Raw genomic sequence first — 22,867 nt, 5'->3', positions numbered from 1 at the left:
AGAGAGAGGAAGAGAGAGAGAGAGAGAGATTGATTTTCCATTCGCTATTTCACTGTCCTCTGGACCCAAATGCCCACATCAGCCAAGGCTGGGCCAGGGTAAAGCCAGAAGCCTAGAACTCCATCCAGGTCTCCCACATGAATGGAAGGGACCCAGGTACTTGAGTCATTGCTTGCTGCCTCCCAGGGTGAGCACTATCAGGAAGCTGGATCAAAAGCAGAGATGGGATTCAATCCCAGGCACTTGAATATGGGATTTGGGCAGGCATTCCAAGCAGCCTCTTGTCCATAGGTCTTTGAAAAACAAATGAAAAAGGTCATCATGTAAGATTTAACTGACGGTGCCTGGCTCTCCTGAGCAGAACAGCAGCTGAGAGTACTATAGAGTAAATGGAACAAACTGAGAGTAGTGTCTGGAGCTTTATGAGGCTTCAGAAGGTTAATTATTAAATATGAGGTCTTGAACACTTCTCATTAAATTGTAGGAAAGAAAAATCTGTCTCCTTGAAGACACTTAAAAAAAGAAAAGGTTAAAATGCTGAAAGTCTTGCCTCTTTTCTGCCTTTGGAAGATTGGTGGGGCACTCTGAAGCCAAGTTAAAATGGGTTTCCTTCCACTTCTGTGAGAAGGAGCTATGAATCAATGCATGGGCCAGATCCCACCAGGAAAAGCTGCAAGTTCCAGACTGAACTCGGCCTGCATGTTTGGCAAGCGTTACCCTAGTTCTTTCCTACTTTGTAGTGAGTATTTAATTTCCCAAAAATTCTTACACCCACTAATCATCTCTGAATCCAATGCCTAGTTCTTTCCATCTCTGAGTGGTATGCACGGTACAATTTGCTATTATTTAAAATAAGGGTCTTACACATTCTGCAGTGAGTGCATTTTCTTCTAGCAGTGCCCTCTCTGCTTTCTGCCTATCAGCTTGAACCTGAATGCTGGTTATTTAAAGAGAACAACGAGCATGCCTCACTGTGAATATCCCCCTCCATAATGCTGCAGAAAATTCTGTCTTTTGGTTTTGTTTTGTTGGTATTTTTATTTTTCATTTTGGAAAATTGTCTCCATTTAAGTTGATTGTGGGAATTGGGATAATTCTTGTTGTAATCTGAATTATACCTGACCTTACTATTGATAATTTAGAATCAAGAAGAGAGTGATAGAGACGCTTGGCTTTATTCCATGATTGATTTATCTAGTAGTAAAATGTATAGTAATTCTTGAAATATTTCATTGCCTATTCCTAAATATATTTGCTGATATCATAAAAATTATTATAAAATGTGTCATTGTTGGTCAAAATTATTAGTCTTGATGTTTAACCATACTGGATATTTCTTGCAATGCCTGAGTCCACCTGTGTCATCTTTGTACATAGACTTAACTCTTACAGTCAGCGAACCATGGTGTGCAATTCAAAAGCATACTGAGTCCCTGAAGGAACTCAAGACTTATCTGGCTAAGCCTACAAAGTGCCAAAACACTCTTTCAATCCCACAGAAGGCCAAACCATCTGAGTGTTTGCACAATACAGATAAAACATACTAATGCTTCCTTGGGGATTTTCCAGCTAAATTACCCCAATGTTTTAATTTCTATTGATTCATAATGTGTGCCTAGAAATATTTTAATGACATCAGGTAACTGTGCCATATTCTGTGCTATGTATGCAGAAGATGTTCAGAGTTACATCCTTACATATTCATCCATTCAATGAGGATTAATTGAGTGCATACTATGTGTCAACTACTGCTGGTAGAGAAAAGAAAGAGGGACAAAGGAAGGAAACATGTTAGAGGCAAGGTCAGCAAGAATTCGATGTGCTGCATGAAGACAGGAATTATATCTCTTTCGCCTATCACCCATTAACCTTCAATTAGGATAATAACTGATAAATCACAGGACATGATTAAAATGTGTTGAATGAGTGGATGAAATTATCTACGTGGGTGGTACAGGAGAAAAACCAGTCAAATTTGACTTCTAGGATTTTTACCTGTATGACTCTGTAAATTATAGAACTTCCAACTGAAATAAACAATGCTTTACTGGAAAGAGTTTGGAAAGAAAAGACTAGAAATTCTGTTTGGGACATGCTGAGCTTGAGGTACCTGGAAAAGAGCCAGGGGAAGAAATACAGAGAGAGACACAGCTGGGTATATGTTTCTGAAACTCAGGCATAAAAGAACTAGAAATACATGTGGATCTGGTCATCATATGAGTCTGAGTCCTGGTAGAAGCTAAGAAAGTAAAAGAGATCACTGTGGGGAATGTGTAAAATTAAGAAATAAGAAGGCGGAGGGCAGCCCTTGAGGACACCACATAGAAAGTGAAAGAAGATTAGGATTCTTGGGCATAGACAAAACAGTCAGAGTGATCAGAAGAGAGCCAGGGGATCTGGTATCACGGAAACCTAGCATAAAGCATCTTAAGGAGGAGAAGGGTCATCAACAAAATCAAACATGATGGCAAAGAGGCTCAGTAAGATAAAGGCTGAGAACTACCTATTGGAATTGATTTGAAGAGAACCATTGGCAAGAGCCAGGCTTAGTAAGATGGTAAAGTCAGAACCCTGAGTGTTACGGTTGATAAGAGAGAGCTTTGGGTTTCCAGGAACTCCAAGTTCATCCCAGTCCCTGACCCTCTAACCATCTCAGCAGTCCAGAAAATCACTAACAGTTCTGTATCCCCACGTGAGTCCTCCAGTCCCTATGTATGCCTGACCATACTCCTTCGGTCTTGTGGTCATCTTCCCTGTCCCTGTATCTGGCTTAAAATTTCTGGTTTCAACCAGTCCGGGTTCTTGAATTCCGGTTGCCCTTGAACATCCTGAGTACTTATGGTTTGCATCCTTGGCTCTTGACAAGGACGTATGTTCTGTATGTTGATTTGGTACCGTGGCCCCATGAACTCCGTGAACGAAGGTGCCAGTGAGGCTTCCCAAGCCCTGAGCTTCCAAGGGGAATGAAAGCAAGTAAACTAGAAGGTGAGAAATTTATGATGGCACGTAAATGATTGCAACTTCAGATTACAAACGAGGAAGTATAAAAAGTAAACCAACAGTCAAGAATTTCACATTTGGGGGAAGATATCCAGAAATTTCAAGATTAGATTGTTGGGTGAGTCATAAACATGATCATTCAATCACTCACAATAAAAACAAAATTGGAATGGAAAGGAAGACTTTTCACAAAGGATCTTGGCTTAAAATATTAGGTTTTTCCCTGTTGGTTCATGCTCTAAATAGATACTATATTTGGGTTTGGTCTCTTTGTTCATTCAGTGATTTAATAGGTACTCCAATATCCTAGATGGAGGTCCAGTTATGAAAATGCAGACTTGCAGCCGGCGCCATGGCACACTTGGTTAATCCTCCGCCTGCAGTGCTGGCACCCCGGGTTCTAGTCCTGGTTGGGGCACCGGGTACTAGTCCTGGTTGCTCCTCTTCCAGTCCAGCTCTCTGCTGTGGCCTGAGAGGGCAGCAGAGGATAGCCAAGTTCTTGGGTCCCTGCACCTGCATGGGAGACCAGGAGGAAGCACCCTGCTCCTGGCTTCAGATCAGTGCAGAGCCAGCATTAGGGGAGTGAACCAACGGAAGGAAGACCTTTCTCTCTCTCTCTCACTGTCTATAAGTCTCTCTCTGTCTCTCTCTCTCTCACTGTCTAACTCTGCCTGGCAAAAAAAAAATGCAGACTTGATCCTTGTTCTCTGTGAGCTTACATCTTCAGGGAGTCAAGAAGGCAGAAAATTAAGCAAAACAGACAAGTGCTATGAAGGAAATAGAAAGAGATTGGTGGCCAGGATGAAGATAGAATTACTGCAAATAGGATGGTGAAAAGAGGACTCTCTAAATGCTCAGTCCAAGTGATGCAAGGATCATGCATGCCAACAACCAGAAGCAGAGTGTTCTCAACAGAGGAAGCAGCCAGTACAAAGGCCCTGAGGTGGAGGAAAATCTACTGAAAGATCCAAGAGCCCTACATGGCTGTAGCATACTGAATAGGGAAGCTGACGGAGACAGAGGCATGACTTTAAAAGCCTTGTTGATTTTCTATTTTATCTCAAGGGGAGTGATAGAAAGATTCGAGGCAGGGTAGCGACATGATCTGATTTAGATTTTTCGGAAAACACTTTGGCTGCCTTGCAGATAATGGATTGTAGAGGCCAAGAGTGTACTTATCAGAAAAAAATGCATCATGGACTTGTGATTTACAAGAAGAGATTGAAGGGTGAGGCTTTTACATAGCTGGAAAATATATTGTATAAAGGATATTCTTGTACAAGTGATGTGCCAAGAGAAGTGGATCCACCTTTTTAGAAGCGAGACCCCGTTTCAGAGCCCAGAGTCTGCCCTCCATATGCTGTAGAGTCATCACCTTCATCCCATCCTTTTATATTTATGTTGGCTTCAAAATGCTGGCATTTTGGTGTTACTCATTTAGGTCTTTTTAAAGAGTCACAGAAACAAAAGTATACTTTGGTTCATTCATTGTATTTTTTAGTCATTTCTACACAAGAGTGTCTGTAACCATTACTATTATCTTGAAGTACATGTACCTACCATAAGGATCATAAGCATATATGGGATTTCCAAAATCCATCTGACAAATGAGAAGGAAGTGAGCCCCATTTCCTGGAATACAGATGAACATATATAGCGTCTCTCACACTAGAAGTAGAAAGCACTGGGCCAGGTATCATGTTGGGAGCTTTATGCAAATTGTTTCAATTTAATTCTAACACCAACCTTAAAGGGTGTGAGGTGCTTGTTTTACAAATGAGAAAACTATAATTTAGAGAGATGCATTCATTCCCTGAAGGCAATGCGGCCAGTCAATATCAAAGCTGGAATGAGAACCCTGTTATGTCTGAGTCCAAAAGTCACAGACTCAAACACACACTCCGGTCCCCCTTGTGGACCAAAGATGTATACTGGGTTTCTACCTTCTGCCTGCTTTTCAAGTGAGTCTCAGAAGGTGCAAATGTATGTGTATGTGTGTGTGTTGCATGTGGTCATGTGCATGTGGTATATGCGCATGTGTGTACAGTGTGTATGTATGATATGAATGTGTGGTGTATGCATACTTATAGTTTGTGTGATATATATGTGTGTTGTTATTAAATATGTGTATATGTGTTTGTGTATGATTTGTGTGTCATGTATGTGTTTACATGCATGTGTGTTGCACGTGTGTGTATGTGGCGTGTGGTGTAAATGCATGTATTGTGCAAGTAAGGATAAATCTATGTAAATGCATGTAAATGTATGTATTGTGCAAGTAAGGATAAATCTATGTGTAGTATCTGTTGTGCATGTATGTATATGTGGTGTGCATGTATTTTTGTGTATGGTAGTTAGTGTGTATATGAGTTATGTGAGGAGTGTGTATGTGTGTGTGTATAAAACAATCATTAAAACCACTTGCACTAGAGAGTGCTGAGAAAGGAAGAAAAGACAATGTGGAGAGAGTGGGCTGGACTGACTAGCAGGATGTAAAAACATATGTAGACTACACTGTATCTTCATCAGTGCCAGTTGGGACTTTTCTTAGATACTGTTCTAATCCTCTGGGAGAATTAAAAGAATTCTCATCTGATCACTGTTGTAACGCTCTTAAATGGACCCAATGCTGATCCCAAGTTCCTCATAGTAAGTTGGTTAGCTCTGTAGCCTGCGAGTCCTGAAATTTGGGTGTCATTTTCTGCAGGAACCAAAGTTTTCTGTGATAGTGGAAAGTGACTGAAAGGAAACTTAGAGAAATGAGTCACAGCCTTAACTTTGCCACCTACTTGTAGGCACTCCTCTCTCCCAGGCAGGGTTTCATTGATGTAATGACAGACCTGGACTGGATAATCCAATCTTTTCTCCCAGCTCTGATATTGCCTCATTCAATTTCTCCACATTAGACACATGCTGGACATCTGTGGCCATACTGCTGGGTTTCACACATTTCAGAATCCTACCATCCAAACCCAAAAAACTAGGAAGTGGTGGGCACAACCACCAATTACAGTTATCCAAGTGTGGATAACAGTTATACTTAAGCTGTTACATTAGTGAACAGTCTGAAACATGAATATCTAACTAAAGCAAAATATAAAACTATTTGGGATAAAATCTCACTAGGAAATAAAGTCTCCTTCCTAACTGGGTTTTGATTTCATGTGTGTGAACACTCTACCATCATTACACTCACACTTCTTCCAAGGTCTTGTTTTCAGCTGGAACACTATGTTCTCTCGTCTCTGGGATTTGCTGTCTTTCTTTCTTGTTTCTGACTCTTAAGGATCAAATGTACACCAAGTGCAAGCCCCACCTTTGTATATTCCAAAACCAAAAAAAAGAAAATTCTCTAAATGAAGAACCATTTTACTTCTATCATTCAATTTGAGCAAGTCAGTTCTATGAAGATGGTCATTTCTTCACCCACTCATTTGGTCATAAATTTATCAAACACTTATTGAATAACTATAATTTTCCAGGTGAAGTATAAAGTACCAGTGAGAAATAAAACATGGAAATCAAAATTAGGTGGCATTAGCAACAAGTCAACAGTTTCTGTGTGAGCACTGTGTGACTACAGCAGAACAGTGAGTGCAGACTGGGGTTGAGCACTGTGTGATTAATTCAGAACAGAGCTGTGATGGAAGAAAAACTTACCCAAGGTAATCAGGGAAGAATATGTTCCCAAGGAAATGACCCTGAGGTCTAGAGTCAGGAGCTAAGGATTAGAGAACAGGAGCCAAGGAAGATGGAAAAGCAAGTCCACCACTTTGGACTTGGTTTCTAATCCTCAAGACCAAGGAGCAGGCTTCCAGTCCCTACTCAAAACTCTAACTGAAATTCCTCCCTATAAAAACACCTGTAAAACTGGGTTTTGTCTTAAACTATATATATATATATACACACATACATATATATGCATATATACATATATATATTCAGAGTTTATTGCTTTTGGTATAAGCTGCCAAATACCTAATTGTTCTTATTTAATCTCAGTATTCAGAAATTCAGAGGCAAAATTTTCTTTACAGGTAATTTGTTTTTAATGATTTTAACATCAGATTAAGTTTTGATTTTCATTGCATGGTACATCTGCGGGCTTAGGGTCCAGAACATGGAGGCTTTGGAAATTTCCCCGAAGTCAGTCTGCACTCTTCCTGTAACATGCCTTTTTCTGATCAGAAAACTCCCTAGGCTGTCTCTCCTCAGCCCTGGCTCTGAGGATGGCTGCTGAGTTCCGCCAGGCAGAAGAATTAGAGGGGGTCTGGTTTTTCACTCTGTGCTGAGAGGCAAGTAGATTTGAAGCCTTCTGGGGAGCGTTGAGTGGATTAAGCAGGCAATTTGATCCATTAACGTTGCCTCATTACCCTCTCCTTCTCTGCATCTCCTGAGGTAGAGCAGGTGGAAGAGATAAAGGTGGAGGAGTTGAGTATGTGGCTCATATAGAATTACCTATCTGGAAATGGACATTGAAGTTGGCAAACAAACAAGGTGCAACCTGTGGTTACTCCACAGCCTGAAACTTTTCTAAACAAACTAGCTAAATGCTTCTTTGACCAGGGATTGACCAGTTTTTTGGAGAGTCATAAAACTATGGCCTGATCAACAGGAACTAGTAACTGTGCATATAGTATTTTAAATGTGTAGAAGTAAATAATGATATTTTAAATAAGTGAAGATACATAAGAAGAGAAGGAGCAAAAAAGTCTGGATTTTTTTTCTTACCTCCTTATTTATTTGAAAACAAAGAGGTATGCCTTATATTAGTCACATGCTGTTTTTACTTTGTCAATGATTGGGCTAACATCAGTCATTGTAGAATTTCTTCACTGAGCCACAGTCTGATCCTTCTCTGTTTTGACACCAAAAATAACTGTTGTTACTTTGATTCAGTGCAGTTCATTTCTGGGAAGGGTTTTGTTTCTAAATAAAATTGCATTTGCTTTGAATGAATTGTAGCCCCACTTTATAAAGTGATTCTGTACACACACCATGACTGCCACCACTACTGTTCTGCACAAATAAGAGACTATTACCAGTCTAAGTAACTTAATTCCAAGATGAGCAACAACACTTGACTTTTTTTTGCCCTACATGGGCTCATCTTGGCTATTTCTATATGTACTTTTTAATTCACCTAGGGTCAAAAAGTGGCTTATCTTGGGTAAGTGTACATTATTTATAGGACTTTCTGCAACATCCTCTCACATTCCAAAGATCTCCAAACTGTTGTTAAGAATTCCAGATTGTGAGCTGCTCGATTTAGTGTATCTCTTCCAATTCTGTGACTTTTATGTCATCTTCATTCCCCTGAAGGATCTCTTCAGAACATGAGATAGTAAGGGCTTTGGAAACATCAAGTGTGGTATCACCCACTCAATACCCCGTATTTTGGGAGTACTCAAACACACTTAGGTGATATATTCAAAGGCAAACACTGAGAATAATAGCAACCCAGAAAAGCTAAACTAATTAAACATTTTGATACAAAAGTATGTGGGAGAAAGGTTAGCGTAAAAGCAAGTATATGGGGTCGGCGCTGTGACTCACTTGGTTAATCCTCCACCTGCGGTGCCGGCATCCCATATGGGCGCCGGGTTCTAGTCCCAGTTGCTCCTCTTCCAGGCCAGCTCTCTGCTGTGGCCCGGGAAGGCAGTGGAGGATGGCCCAAGTGCTTGGGCCCCTGCACCCGCGTGGGAGACCAGGAAGAAGCACCTGGCTCCTGGCTTTGGATCAGCACAGCTCCAGCTGTAGCGGCCATTTGGGGAGTGAACCAGTGGATGGAAGACCTCTCTCTCTGTCTCTCTGTCTCACTGTCTATATCTCTGTCAGATAAAAAACAAAAAAGCAAGTATAAGACACAAAGCTCCAAAGATGTAGTTTGACTCTCAATGGGTGGTTTCCTCTTTCCCTGGTTTATCCTCACCATAATTGGGGAAAAGAAAGAGAGGCAGGGTTCACTGCATCGACAAGACAGCCTTTGACAATTTCAGCCCAGACATCTCCATATTTTGGCTCTTTTATTTATGCCCACCCTGCAGCCGCCAAGGTGGCAAACCTTTCTTTGACAAGGGCCAACTGGATATTTATAACATAATTCAAGGGCCATTCAAAATTATCAACATAAAATTAACCTGCTATAGTTTTATTAAATTTTTAGTCCCAGGGCCGGCGCCGTGGCTCACTAGGCTAATCATCCGCCTTGCGGCGCCGGCACACCGGGTTCTAGTCCCGGTTGGGGCGCCGGATTCTGTCCCGGTTGCCCCTCTTCCAGGCCAGCTCTCTGCTGTGGCCAGGGAGTGCAGTGGAGGATGGCCCAAGTGCTTGGGCCCTGCACCCCATGGGAGACCAGGAGAAGTACCTGGCTCCTGCCATTGGATCAGCGCGGTGCGCCGGCCTCAGCATGCTGGCCGCGGCGGCCATTGGAGGGTGAACCAACGGCAAAGGAAGACCTTTCTCTCTGTCTCTCTCTCTCACTGTCCACTCTGCCTGTCAAAAAAAAAAAAAAAAAAGAATTTTGAGTCCCAACTGCTTTTGCAGGGCAAGACCAAATGATTTTGTGGGCTTTATACATTGGACATTCCCTACCCCTGCAACAAACCATTAATGTTACGACTTCTCTGTCTCCAACTCACAAGCCACATGCAAAGCAGGCATCCTACTCCAGCACTAGATCATCCCCTATTCACGTACCTAAACAACCTCTTACCCTGAAATGAAATCAGTGCTGGGGTTTGCCTATTTGTTCCACACATAACCATGGGTAGAATGTCTTAAAAATTAAAACTTTTATTTAACAACTTGCTTCAAACAACATACTTCAAAATAGTCATGAATAAATGGATATGCTAAGTTATGTTCCAGCCAGTTCTGTAGAAATGTAGCAACTCTTTTTGATTAAAAATGGCCCACACATGGGATGACTCAGACACAACAATATTTCCCCATCTGAGATGAGAGCTTTCTTTCTGGTGAACTCAAAGAATAATATCATATCAGGGACCCAGGGTTAGCTGATAAGCAGACCAGTTAAACAGAGCTAGGCAAGTTTCTCAGGCTAGACAGAATCGCTTTGTGATGTAACTTGCCCAGAGTTCAACTGGCTGGGGTACTCGGACCAGGGATCAAGGACAAAATCCAGGATGCAGGAGATATCCCGAAAGGCTCTGCGTCTTCCTGTCCTGAGTGCTCTGCCCAGCCCTCTGGAATGGTGGTTGGGTGGGAAGGTCAGCCACAGCTGACTGTCTTCCCACCACAAATTCAAAGAGTACCAGGACCAGTGAGTCATGTCCAAAGACACAGTACACCAGTAGGATAAACTGAAGCAAGAGGTGAGCCATTTAATGCCAGGCAAAGTCCACCAGGCAGAGAATATCCTGCCTGAACATCCTGGGACCAAAATCTCAAAATGATGTTTTAATAGTCCAGCTTACCAATATCAGTTGAAAGGTTAAGAGAGAGGTGTAAGGCCAGCGCCGTGGCTCAATAGGCTAATCCTCCACCTTGCGGCGCCGGCACACCGGGTTCTAGTCCCGGTCGGGGCGCCGGATTCTGTCCCGGTTGCCCCTCTTCCAGGCCAGCTCTCTGCTATGGCCAGGGAGTGCAGTGGAGGATGGCCCAGGTGCTTGGGCCCTGCACCCCATGGGAGACCAGGAAAAGCACCTGGATCCTGGCTCCTGCCATCGGATCAGCGCGGTGCGCCGGCTGCAGCGGCGGCCATTGGAGGGTGAACCAACGGCAAAGGAAGACCTTTCTCTCTCTGTCTCTCTCTCTCACTGTCCACTCTGCCTATCAAAAAAAAAAAAAAAAAAAAAAAAGAGAGAGAGGTGTAGAGTTCAAATGAGTAGTCAATTACTAAGTGCCTACTGTGCGATCAGCCTGCTTGTCATTGTTTTATTCTCCTCATTATTAAGGGATTATTGAAAGTTCAGGACACAAAGGTCAATCAAAGTATTTCACAGATCTTTTAATCCACAGCAAACAGCATTCTTATTCTACACTCTGCCTTCAAGAGGGAAGCAGTAATTGTCCAAATGGTGTGGGCCCCAGATCAACATTATTTTGTTGTGGTTCAGGGCTGGGAGCCAGGCTGCAGAAAGTGCTAGAAACCTACTGCAGGGTAGTTAGAAATGTTGGGAGTATTATTCCAACTGAGCGTACCATCTGACCTTCATTATTGTGAGGCCAGGCTGCGGAGGGTGCTGGAATATTACCACTGGGTTGTTAGAAATGTCTGGACTGTGATGCCAGCAGAGTGGACATTCTGATCTTCATTATCTTGCTTCCTAGGGTAGCAGCTGTGAGACCATTATGAAGTTTATTTCCACCTCTTCCCATGGGGGAATCCATAGACCCCCTTCCACAGTAACATCTCATCAAACGCTCTTTTGTTTTGTTTGGAAGACAGATTATGATGAAAATAAAATCTAGAGTCCTAGCTACAAAAGCATCAAACAGATCATAGGGATGTGACATTCCCTTTTCTCTACAAAAATGTGGCAGCAATCTGACTGACCTGTCTTACTTAACATCAGTTCCCTTGGGAATGTGCTGGAGGTCATGTGTGTATATTTTCCCAAAGGCCCCCAAAATCAATCTCAGAAATACAATTCACTGCCTTCTTACCAGAAAAATATTACATCTCACACCCAAGGAAATCTCTACTCTTTATCCCCAGAATTGAGGGGGGAAACGGGGCCTGTTTGGAACACAAGGCTTCTCCCTGAGGCTCTGAATGCAAACCACTGTGGACTGGTTTCTTCAAAGCTTTCCCAAAGAGTAAGTTTTCTCAAAAAGAGTAAATGGTAAATTTGAAGGTGATGAGAATGTTAATGTGTTTGATTAAACTATTCTACATCATATACTTATATAACATTACTGTGTATTCTATCATTAGATACAATTATAATTTGTCAAAAGTAAAAATAACCCAAAATACCTGTTGTAAGTAGGAATCTTCCCTTTTAGAGGTCAGAGTGGGATTTTAATACTTGAGGGGAAAGTAGTTCTAGTGTGTACAGCTGGTTTGCTCGTGCTCAGGGTTAGTATGTTTCCTATAGCTTGTAGGGCATAGGAAGTGGAATGATAACTGAAAGATAAAATTTCTACCTTTTCTAGAATCTATACCCTGTGAGCAGCAAGTTTGAAATGAATCTGCAGAGGCCTCCAAGTTAGCACTGGAAAATATTGCCACTGGATTGAAGAAAGGTGGTTCTGAAACTGGTGGAAGAAGCCAGTTGGCTTTCCAACTTCTGAGTGCAGACTCCAGCCTGAAAGAGTATTTGAGCACAAAAGTTTGTCCATACACAAGAGGTGGACATCCTACTGCCATGCCCTGAACTTGCTGGATTTGGCCTTCTCACTTGGTCTTTCCCAAATCAGCAGTGGACAGGGCCAGACTGTGGGACTTCAGTCACAACTACCTATAGCTAAATGTCAAGGCTGCCACATCACCCCATAAGGGAGCTTAGAAATGCTGAAGCCCTTGCATGAATGAATTTAACCTTCCTTTGCAAGTTGGCTCATGAAAAGCACTCGGAGTGAAGTCAGTCAAAGTTCTGGCCACAGAAAAGTTTGAAGATCACTGCTTTCCAGCCTATTTTGATTTGTGGTAGGAAAATAAACTACTTTTCATTTAATATAGCTTGATAAACATAATCATTCTAAATGTGGAGTCCACATGGGAGAGAAGACGAAAAATTTTTAAAAAAAGTATTTATAGCAGCAAAAGACCAGAAACAGTGCCCTAGAAGTAATTTTCTTATAGAAACATTCACTATTCCATGCATCCACTCACCTATTGGTTCCACACATATTTGTTAAGAACCTAGGTGGAAAAAAACAGGTGCTAGAAACTAAGTTATACATAAGATATGGTGTATGACCTTCAAGAGATCATAGTCTAAAGGAAACAAACATAAAATTAAGAAATTATAAAAAAAACACAGCAATTTCTGTGCTAAGGACAAGTAAATATTCAACAAGTTTCCTGGAGAAGTAACGTCTGCATTGGTTGTTAAAGTAGCAGTAGCAATAAGACATGTGCCTAGATACTACATGGTCCAATGCATAAATATGGTGGACTGAGCAGCTATTTAAGAGGTCAGAGTGTGTCAAGAGTCTGAGTTCCAGCTCAAGGTCAAATGTCATTTGCATCAGGCCAGATACTCTGTGCAGTAGTGCATGGAGAACGCACAAATAAGAAAACATTGTGGCCGGCGCCGTGGCTCAATAGGCTAGTCCTCCGCCTTGCGGCGCCGGCACACTGGGTTCTAGTCCCGGTCAGGGCGCCGGATTCTGTCCCGGTTGCCCCTCTTCCAGGCCAGCTCTCCGCTGTGGCCCAGGAGTGCAGTGGAGGATGGCCCAGGTGCTTGGGCCCTGCACTCCATGGGAGACCAGGATAAGTACCTGGCTCCTGCCTTCGGATCAGTGTGGTGCGCCGGCTGCAGCAGCCATTGGAGGGTGAACCAACAGCAAAAGGAAGACCTTTCTCTCTGTCTCTCTCTCGCTCTCTCACTGTCCACTCTGCCTGTCGAAAGAAAGAAAGAAAGAAAGAAAGAAAGAAAGAAAGAAAGAAAGAAAGAAAACATTGTGAGCTAAGTAGAAACTCTTGGTCACCTGAGAAGCAATTGGAGAAACCCTACTCATTAGCCTGGAGAAAAAAAGAAGACAGCCACGGGAGGGAGATAAGAAGATCTTTTTCAGAGAACAGGAAGAGGTCCAGGAGGTGAGAGTTGTGAATAAAGCAAGGAAGAACTTTACAGCATTGTTTTCCAATTATCATTCCATAGAATTTATAAAGGAAATTCAAGAAAAGAGGGGTTTTGTTAACAAAAGTTTGAAAGACTCAGTTTAAATGTCTCCTTTGTGCAAAACTTGTCAGTGCTTTTATCTGAGTAATGTGGACTGTAAGGTTCCAAAAGTTTAATATAAATTCATCACTAAGTGGCACCAAAGTATCAGACATTGGCACCAGCACTGGGAGCAAAGTCCTTTTCCCAAGGAGATTGGTGAGCAGAAATAGGATAAACAGATAATGGATCCCCATGGCCTAAACCACAGAACCAATTTCAAAGAAAGCATGCTGTCATTCTTGCCTTTTCTGGAACACAGTTTCAAGAAAGTGGATTAGGAAGCCCTGAGAAGGAAACAGAACCTTCCAGCTCTGACCCTGAGTTCTACAGTGATGTTGGAGACATTCAGCGTTTTTTTGTTTTGTTTTGTTTTGTTTTGTTTTGTTTGACAGGCAGAGTGGACAGTGAGAGAGAGAGACAGAGAGGAAGATCTTCCTTTACCGTTGGTTCACCCTCTAATGGCCGCCACGGCCGGTGCGCTACAGCCAGCGCACCGCGCTGATCCGAAGCCAGGAGCCAGGTATTTATCCTGGTCTCCCATGGGGTGCAGGGCCCAAGCACTTGGGCCATCCTCCACTGCACTCCCTGGCCACAGCAGAGAGCTGGCCTGGAAGAGGGGCAACCGGGACAGAATCCAGCGCCCCGACCGGGACTAGAACCCTGTGTGCCTGCTCCGCAAGGTGGAGGATTAGCCTAATGAGCAGCGGCACCGGCTGACATTCAGGGTTTTGAGATGGCAGTTTGTGTTTCATAGAGCTAAAGGGTTCTTGACTCATAAAAACTGAATGTTTCTAAAGAGTCAGTCTTCAGCCTGAAATCCCATTGGAAAGAATTTACTCACTGTGACAAGCTCATTAACGAATACCAAAATCTGTGTCCACCACGAAGTAATACATCCTATAGAAAAAGTAGGGCTTCTGTGGGTACACAGATAGACACAAATCCAAAGTCTTCTGAGAATAAACCAACTGATGGGTTTAAGAGAAACCATGGCCACTCCTACCCCATTCCAACAAAATTTGCCAAGGGTTACACAGACCTCTGATTATAATTCTCACCAGACCCATGTAGTAATTCAAGCAAGACCCTATCACCAGAAACCTGGGTTCAGAGGGGACTTCGGCTCCCATTTGGGCTTTGCTCTGTCTGACACACTTGTGAAGGAGGAACTAACTTCTGAGAGATCCAAAGAGGGCACATAGGTCCCAGTTATGATGAATCCAGGGGCAATGATACTTTCTTATTTAGGAACTCAGCCACAGGAGGCCACCTCAGCCACAAACTTTGACATTTCTCTTTGTTTAAAGTTTATTTATTTGAAAGACATGGAGAGAGAGAGAGAGAAAGAGAATACCTTCCATCCACCAATCCACTCCCCAAATGGCACAACAGCTGCAGGGCTGGGCCAGGCCAGAGTCAGGAGCCAAGAATACCAGGGCTTCCACACTGGTGGAAGAAGCTCAGGTATTTGAGCCATCCTCCACTGCTTTCCCAGGTGCATTAGCAGGTAGCTGGATCGGAAGAGGAGCAGCCAGGACAAGAACCAGAACTCTGATAATGGATGCCAGCATCATAAGCAGAAACTTAACCTGCTGTGCCTTAATGCTGGCCCCAAAATTTGACATTTCTACTGTTTAATCTGACCACCCAAACATCTAGAACAATATCTAAAGTAAACAGACAACATTATAAATGTTTACAGCATTATTTATAGCACTATTTATAAAATAAATATAATAATTATTTATAACATTGCTGCTTCAATCTGACCTCCCAAATATCTAAAAAATTCCAGCTAAAATAAATAAATATGTATATGTTTATTATTGTGTGTAAATATAGTCTATAGTATATACTTTAATCATACATTGAAACATATATTTGGATTTAGGTGCTCAATTATATACATTATATTTAATCTAATTCCATTTGCCATTTCTTTCCATTCCATCTTTCTGTTTTTCCTATTTTGTAGTCAAATGCTTAAGTTGTTTGTATAAAAGAACCATCTAACAGTTTGGAGGTCAATTTAAGATTGGAACTGTATTTTAAAGTTTATTCTATTTTTAACACAACTTCAATCTAGTTCACACTGGGGCTGTTAAGTCTTTTTAAAAAGAATGAAAAATATTATAATTAAAAAACATTCATTCCAGCATGATCCTAAATGGGCCAATTAGGCACGTAACATTTCCACAATACTTTCGACAAATGACATACTGGAGACATCAGTGCATGGATTTTTGGTGTTGGCGATATTATCCCACTGAGGATGAAGGTGTGGTCAAATCTTAGTGGTCTTCAGTTGTGGAAAGAGAGGAGTATCACAGATACTCTCAAACCATAGTTGCCCCCGAAGTCATGAATGTGTTGCAGTTCATTAAAGGTTAATGGAGGCTGTATATTTCCTTATGTCCCTTCCTGATTTCAATTTGGTTGCCTTCTGGAATTGATGCTGATCTCTTGAGTATGTGAGTGTGTGCTCTGAAGGGAGGAGGTACACCTGTGTAATTGTCATATACAATTGACAGGACAAATGATCAGAGAGAAGATCACTGAGCACTGCCTACCTGCACAAAGTACTAGGGATATAATTGCACGAAATATAAATAACTGCTTAGCCCACGAAAGAAGTTTCCACTACAACATCATTGGCATTTTGACAAAAAGGCTTCCTCCGTAGCTGGTTCCTCTACCTGGTGGTGGTAGTGGTGAAAGAGCTGGTGCTTCCAAAGTTCTATTTCATTTGAATCAACCATATAAAGGAGCTCTGAAAGCAGATGTCATTGCTCTGCGCCTCCAGTGGCAGCTGAATCCTTTTTTGAGTGGAAAAGGGTTACAAAGTACAGGCAGCCAGGAGGTAACATCTACTCCTAGTGCCAAATGTCCCCAACAGACCAGCATTTGTCCCTGATGACACTTTCACCAGTCTGTATCAATAGGAGCAAAGTAGGGACAAAGTTGAGAGTTAATTCATTAAAGTAAATGTAAGAGGCTGTTACTCTGAGTTTGCATTAGAGCTTGTATTAGAGCAGTGCAGTTGTAACTCTTGTCGCAGCAGTTGCTTTCACTATAATTTAGGTGAATCAGTCCCAAACCTATTTTCTGAAACTCCCCTGCTCTGTGAAATGCAAAGGTCTTTGAGGACCTGGTAGAATGGATAAGCAAATTAAAATTACCAAAAATGTCAGAGATGCCTAACTATGAACATTCCTAGATATTTCAGTAAATTTTATCTCCAGCTTTGAGAAGCCAGTCCCAAGTACAGTCCAGGGGGCATCCTGGCAGAATGTATCCCAACAAAGGTAGCTTGAGTTTCCTTTCCATATCCTCTACAACGTAAAAAACTTGAGTTTTGCCAATTGCCAAGCTATGTGGAAAGAATTTCTACCCAATAAACCAGTGGAACAAGTCATTTCCTTTGCGTTCAGGGATGCTGCACTAACAGCATTTAAGTCCCAGGGCTCAAGCCCTTTAGCTCCTTGTGTCTCCTGCTGCTGAATTTTCTGGAACATTGGTCCCTGCTTCCCCCTCTCTAATCCAATCCTTCTCCTTACCTCCCATCCTGCTGTATCTGCCCCCTGCAAACAACTATCTTTTTAACCTGCAGTGGTCTCCTTAATACCCAGAGGTGAAATTAACGCTTCAGTGCCCTAAGATCATACAGCTGCTTTCTCATTTTTAGCACAAGCAGCTTTATTCTTTGTCCAGCGCTGGATAAGGGGGTTTCAGTAAATCCTGCCAGTGATGAAGCCCTGCTGCAGAATTCTTTAGAGACCTCCAATTCAGGTCATCCATGTAGATGAATATGAAGTATCCAACAACACCATATCTATATGGATGGAGTAGGCTGGATGGCTTCACAGAGGTCAAAGCCCCGCATGCCAACTCTGGCCCTAGAAACAGTGGGTCTGATTGAACTGCAAGTGAGCTAAAGTCTCTTGAGCAAGTCTCTTGGAGGCTCATAGATATACAAAGGCTTGTACAGGAGGATCTTTCTGGTAGTCTGTCTCCTCCCACAGTCTGCCATTTGGTGGCATCATCATTTTATCGCAGTCTAGCTGTGTTCTAAACATAGCCAAGAATAGCAGAGGCTATAGGAATGTGAACAGAGGCAGAGTGCTCACTTCTCAGCTCCACAGATGCATCCCATCTGTCCTTCCCCTCAAAGAAGTCTCTTGGAGCGATGGAATGGGCTTCCCTCACCTGTACCACATCCCTTCAACTCCAAATCACGCTCTGTCAAAGTAGCAGTCAAACTGGAGCTCTGAGTGACCATTGCATTTGGCTAGATCCAACCAGTGGATCTTGTCACTGGTGGATCAAGTCACCAGAAGACAAGTTCTCTTCTCTGAGCTGGTGTGTCTTCACTAAGCCAATGCAATATCTGCATCTGTGTACCCATATCCAGCTGCTAACCTTGATGGCTGTACCTTACACCACTTTATTTTGTTGAGCCCTGAGAAAATCTGGGAGGCTGTGACTGCTTGCATTTTTTTCCAAAAAGGAAATCACACACATATATCTATATAAGTATATAGATATATAATGGTCTACTTGGAGGGGGCGTATTTGTGAAGTGTAAAATTTAACAGCCTTTATCAAATTGAAGGAGCACATCCTGGCATATCTGGCTGTCTGGCTGTTAGGAATGCTAAAATAAAAATGCAAGCCTGGGACCCCAGGTCTCTCCACCACCATGGAATCAAAAACCACATGAAAACGTGGAGATGATCATTTTGTGGGTTTTTCAGATATATTTGCTTTCTGTTATTTTGGAGTTCTCTTTCTCTTAAACCTGGAATATACCTGGTTGGAGAAAGGCCCTTGATAACATTTCTTAAGCCAATGATTCTCCAAATAACTCAACCCAGGGAATTCAGTGCACCTACATAGAGGAAGGGAAGTATCCCTATTAATGTGGTATTTTGCCAGGCTGTGTTTCTCTAAACCAAATGCTAACAAGTCAGCTTCTGTAGGTTTCACTGAATACAACTGCATGAAATGCTATTACTGTTTGCAATGCAACATGACCTAAAAACAGTTCATTTCTTTTTGATCCAAAGGGGACTAGCAGGTTTATTGTGTTTGCATGTGCTTTCCCCCTAGACTCTGGCTGCCCTAACAAGAAATTCAATAAATCTGCTTCCAAACCATCTTGCACAAGCTTTGCATGTCCAGTCTGGGCCTGAGGAAATTAACAAGAGAATAGAACATACCATCGACTTGCGGAGTGGCGATAAATTGAGAAGAGAGCATATCAAGCCATTCTCACTGATGTTTAAAGACTCCAGCCTGGAGCACAAGGTAGAGCTGAGTGGCTCTTTTTCTAAGTACATTGTTGTAAATGTGTGTGGGACTAGAGAGAGAACCCAAGGTCCGTGGTTTTCAGTTTCTTTGTTTGTCTGTTATTCGTTTGCTTTGGTTTGGTTCAGTTTGGCACCGTCTTTTCTTTTTCCCTTTGAAACTCATGAGTAGACTGAAGGCCAGCTTTGAAAGGAGATGCTAGTTAGAGGAAGAGCTACAGTTTAGCTCCTTAAGGAAAAGATGGCTAAAGTATCGGATCCCTTAACTCAGTGAGCATCAAAGGATTATCTTCCACTTTGAGATTATTAAGCCAAGTGGCATTAACAACACTCGGCCTTGGCTTTGCTTTTGGATGAATTCACATCAGTTACAAGCCTTGCATTTTCATACGTGAGGGCACCCACTAACTTGATGTAAACACTAGTGCTCTATGCTGTCTGAGATTTTAGACATCTATTTCCCCATGTTCCCAGTTGTCTGCTATCTCACTCCTCCTTTTGCTCCTCTCCTCCATCTCAGCATAGTAAAAAGAAGATGGACTGTAGATGTAGTTAGGTTTGAATTCCACCTCTACCACTTCTGTGGCTATGTGACCTTTGATAAGCGAGGCAAGCTCTCTGAGTATGAGTTCCTCTCTGTACAACAAGTGTAATGAAACTGCCTCCCTCATCAGTTATTGAGGAAGGCTCCCAGGTAGCGACTTGATGAGGGGAGTTGTTCAAAGCTGGCAGCCATCAATCTATCAATGATGACTTTGCCCTGTGCCCCTCCAGCTCTGCCCTGCAAAGGGGAGTGGGAAAACAGGGTGCTGTCCCTGCCTAACTGGGCTGCTCCTCTTCACTGATGGAAGCTGACAGACCTTCCTTGACTGAGCACAGGAGGACGTGGCATCTGACGGAGCCTCGGGCAAGAACAGCAGGGAATTTGCAAGCAAATTTTCAGAGTTTGATCCAATACTCTGTAAAGCTCCAGTGAGCAATTTTTTGTGTGAGTTTGCTCAGCTGCCTGGGAGATTCTGCTTTCTTTGGTTTGGGAAATTCACACTTCTGTGCACATGCACTATTCCCAATGAGTTTCTGTGATAACTACCTACAGATTACAAACTGCAAAATTAATACCTTCACTGGCAATTCCCAATTTGAAATGTATTGTGTCTATGTACTAACCCAACAAAAGGAAAAGAAACATTTTGCCTTACTCAATCCCCCAGAAATACCAGGTGCACTTTGCCTATTCATAATATAATTAAGGGCTTTAGGTCCAAATTAAATGCATTTTCTTTTCTGGTTACTACATTGAAAGGGCTAGAATGATGAGCAGAGTGGCTTTACAAAGAATCTTCTCAATTAGTCTGTGTAGAAACCTCTGTCCAGAGTTATACAAAACCCTTTTATTCATTCCTGCCAAAAGATATACTTGCTTCACTAATGACATAACCCCTGCAAACTCTAGTTAGTTTCTAGTGGGTTTTATGAATACCCTTATGTATAATCTTATGTATAGCCCCCTGACACTGTAGGAGGAATGGACCAGGGGCAGGACCAGGGTATCTTAGCCTGATTTCCATGACTAGGAGGATCAGAAAGCAGAACCCAAAATGGACATGGTTAGAGCTCTTGCCAATGGACAGTCTTGCCATGCACTACCAAGCCGGTTCTTCACATTGCATAAGTTCCCTGGTAGTGAATCAATGGGACACATCAGAAAATGTTCACTCCTCTCGTGTCACAGAGATCTCTAAGATCCTGTTGAGGGACTGTGATACTGCAAGAAAACAACATGTAATAAGTAGCACTCATCTAGTATTTACCAAAACCCAGGCACTATTTGTAAGCTTTCTGTACAATTTAAGAGGCAACCACAGTACAAAGTAGATATTGTTATGACTCTCACCTTACCCTTGATGAAAGAAGACCTGGAGAAATAATTATGAAGTCAAGCTGTCAGTTAGGGGACCAGGACCTGAGGCCGCTGTGACACGGAAGCCAGTACTATTGTCTGGAGTCCCTAGGACTTGCTCTCCCTGCCTCTTGTTTGAAGAAGATAATCCTATGCTACATTCATTCTCTGTTTTCTGAACTTTGGATGAAGCAAGATGCACAAGGAAGGGGTTTGGAGGAGATTAAGTAGAAGTTTCCAGAGAATTAGCAAAACAAAAACAATGTTTTCAAAGGCACAAGACCCCAGAGTTCTTGAATAGTATTTTTGTGCAGCTGCTCTGTACCTAGTGTTACATAGATCACTTGATTGCACCCTCAATCTTAAGATCCCATTTACAATAGAGAAAACCGAGTCTCCGAGATGCAAAGCAGAGGTCATAGATATCAAAATCAACTACTATCTTTCATTGACTATAAGATGCCTTCAACTACAAGGTGCTCTATTTTCTATGCTGTACTCAGAAAGAAAACATATCCCAATATTGGGAGTCTAAGGGGAAACACACTTATTCACCACCACCCCACCTACACACACACACACACACAAACAGGCGCACACACAATAAGCTGAATTTACACCCTTGAAGTAAAGAGGAACAGAAAAAAATTAACATACAATAGACAACAGCAGTGAGGAAACCAACATACCTATACTACTACTACTACTACGGTATTGATTAGATAAAATAAAATAGCTCTCCCAAAATTAAAACTCCCAAATGAAATCTGCAGAGCTTTGCCGCCTGAATTCCCACCCTAAATGTGGTCTAAATAAAGCCTCAGGCAATTACATTTAAAGTGGAACTGGGGTGGTGTTGCCACCTGGTGACCATCAGAAGCAATCGCAAAGGGCCCCAGAAATAGCTCAAGATGTGAGGATACCACTGATAAACAAGTGCATTCTGTATTCAGAGAGTGAAAATGCGCTTTTTAACAAGAAGTTTACATTTCAAACTTAAAATACACATCTTAAAATTTCTAAAATATATACAGTATTTATGATCTAAAGCCTCTTCTCTTCCTCCTACCATACCCTATTTCTTGGGAGCCAGTTTGGACATAAAACTTTTTCTGTAAGGAAAAATGAAAATGTAAGCAATGATTATACCTTGCAAACTTTATAGAGAAGAAACGGCTTCATGCTGTTTGAACAATAACAAGATACATAAATGAGAGAACTCTTACCTCTTCACTTTTATGAGTGAATTATAAAGCAAAAAAATACATAAAAAGCTCCATTGGAATGTATACAAATTTTCTCACATTTCCTGTTTAAGGCCCATGAGAATTGGTATATCAGTATATAGTGCAACATATTCTCTTCTTGAGTAAATAAGAAATTGAATCCAGACTCAGGTTAAGAAGATAATTGGGTGATACTGCCTGGTCTGGGAATATTTTCTACAAATTCTAAGAACCAAATGACACAGTCCGGTTTGGATCTGACCTTTTTTCAGTGGAGTTTGAGGAGAGAAGACTGTAGCCTTCTGCTAGTTCCCTACCATCGAATTGCAAGGTGGCTCCCCAGCCCACCTCCCCCATGGTTGTTTTGAGTCAAGCTTCCGAAAAAGCATGCTCATGACGCATGTGGCTTAGCTAAGTTTGGACGAAACATTTTCCCTCCTCTTGTCCTTGGTTTCTGTGAGTAAGAAGGTTGGACAGTACCTCACCTGTCAGCAACAGGAGCTATGAATCCACAAATCCCCATGATCATGATGACTATATGCCAGTTTTGTCTGGGACAATCCTGGTTTACCTCTG

General features: G+C 42.1%; 1 protein-coding gene across 5 annotated transcripts in view; it reads left to right on the top strand.

Moving 5' to 3' along the window:
- The window catches only part of ADCY8 (adenylate cyclase 8), a 250,150-nt gene that overhangs the window by 152,400 nt on the left and 74,883 nt on the right, over positions 1 to 22,867 (top strand). For 4 of the 5 annotated variants that reach the window (XM_089335713.1, XM_051844023.3, XM_017341537.4 and 1 more), the window contains exon 8: positions 18,969 to 19,166. The exons of the other annotated variant lie outside the window; for it this stretch is intronic. In XM_089335713.1, the coding sequence (XP_089191839.1) occupies positions 18,969 to 19,166 (198 nt within the window). The remainder of the gene's footprint in view (positions 1 to 18,968; positions 19,167 to 22,867) is intronic. 5 annotated transcript variants of the gene reach the window in all.

Source organism: Oryctolagus cuniculus, chromosome 6, assembly GCF_051225735.1.
Source record: "Oryctolagus cuniculus isolate XC-2025 breed Fujian yellow rabbit chromosome 6, ASM5122573v1, whole genome shotgun sequence".
In the NCBI taxonomy this organism is placed as follows: Eukaryota; Metazoa; Chordata; class Mammalia; order Lagomorpha; family Leporidae; genus Oryctolagus; species Oryctolagus cuniculus.
Note: the sequence above shows the minus strand (reverse complement) of the source record. Positions and strands in the feature narration are given on the sequence as shown.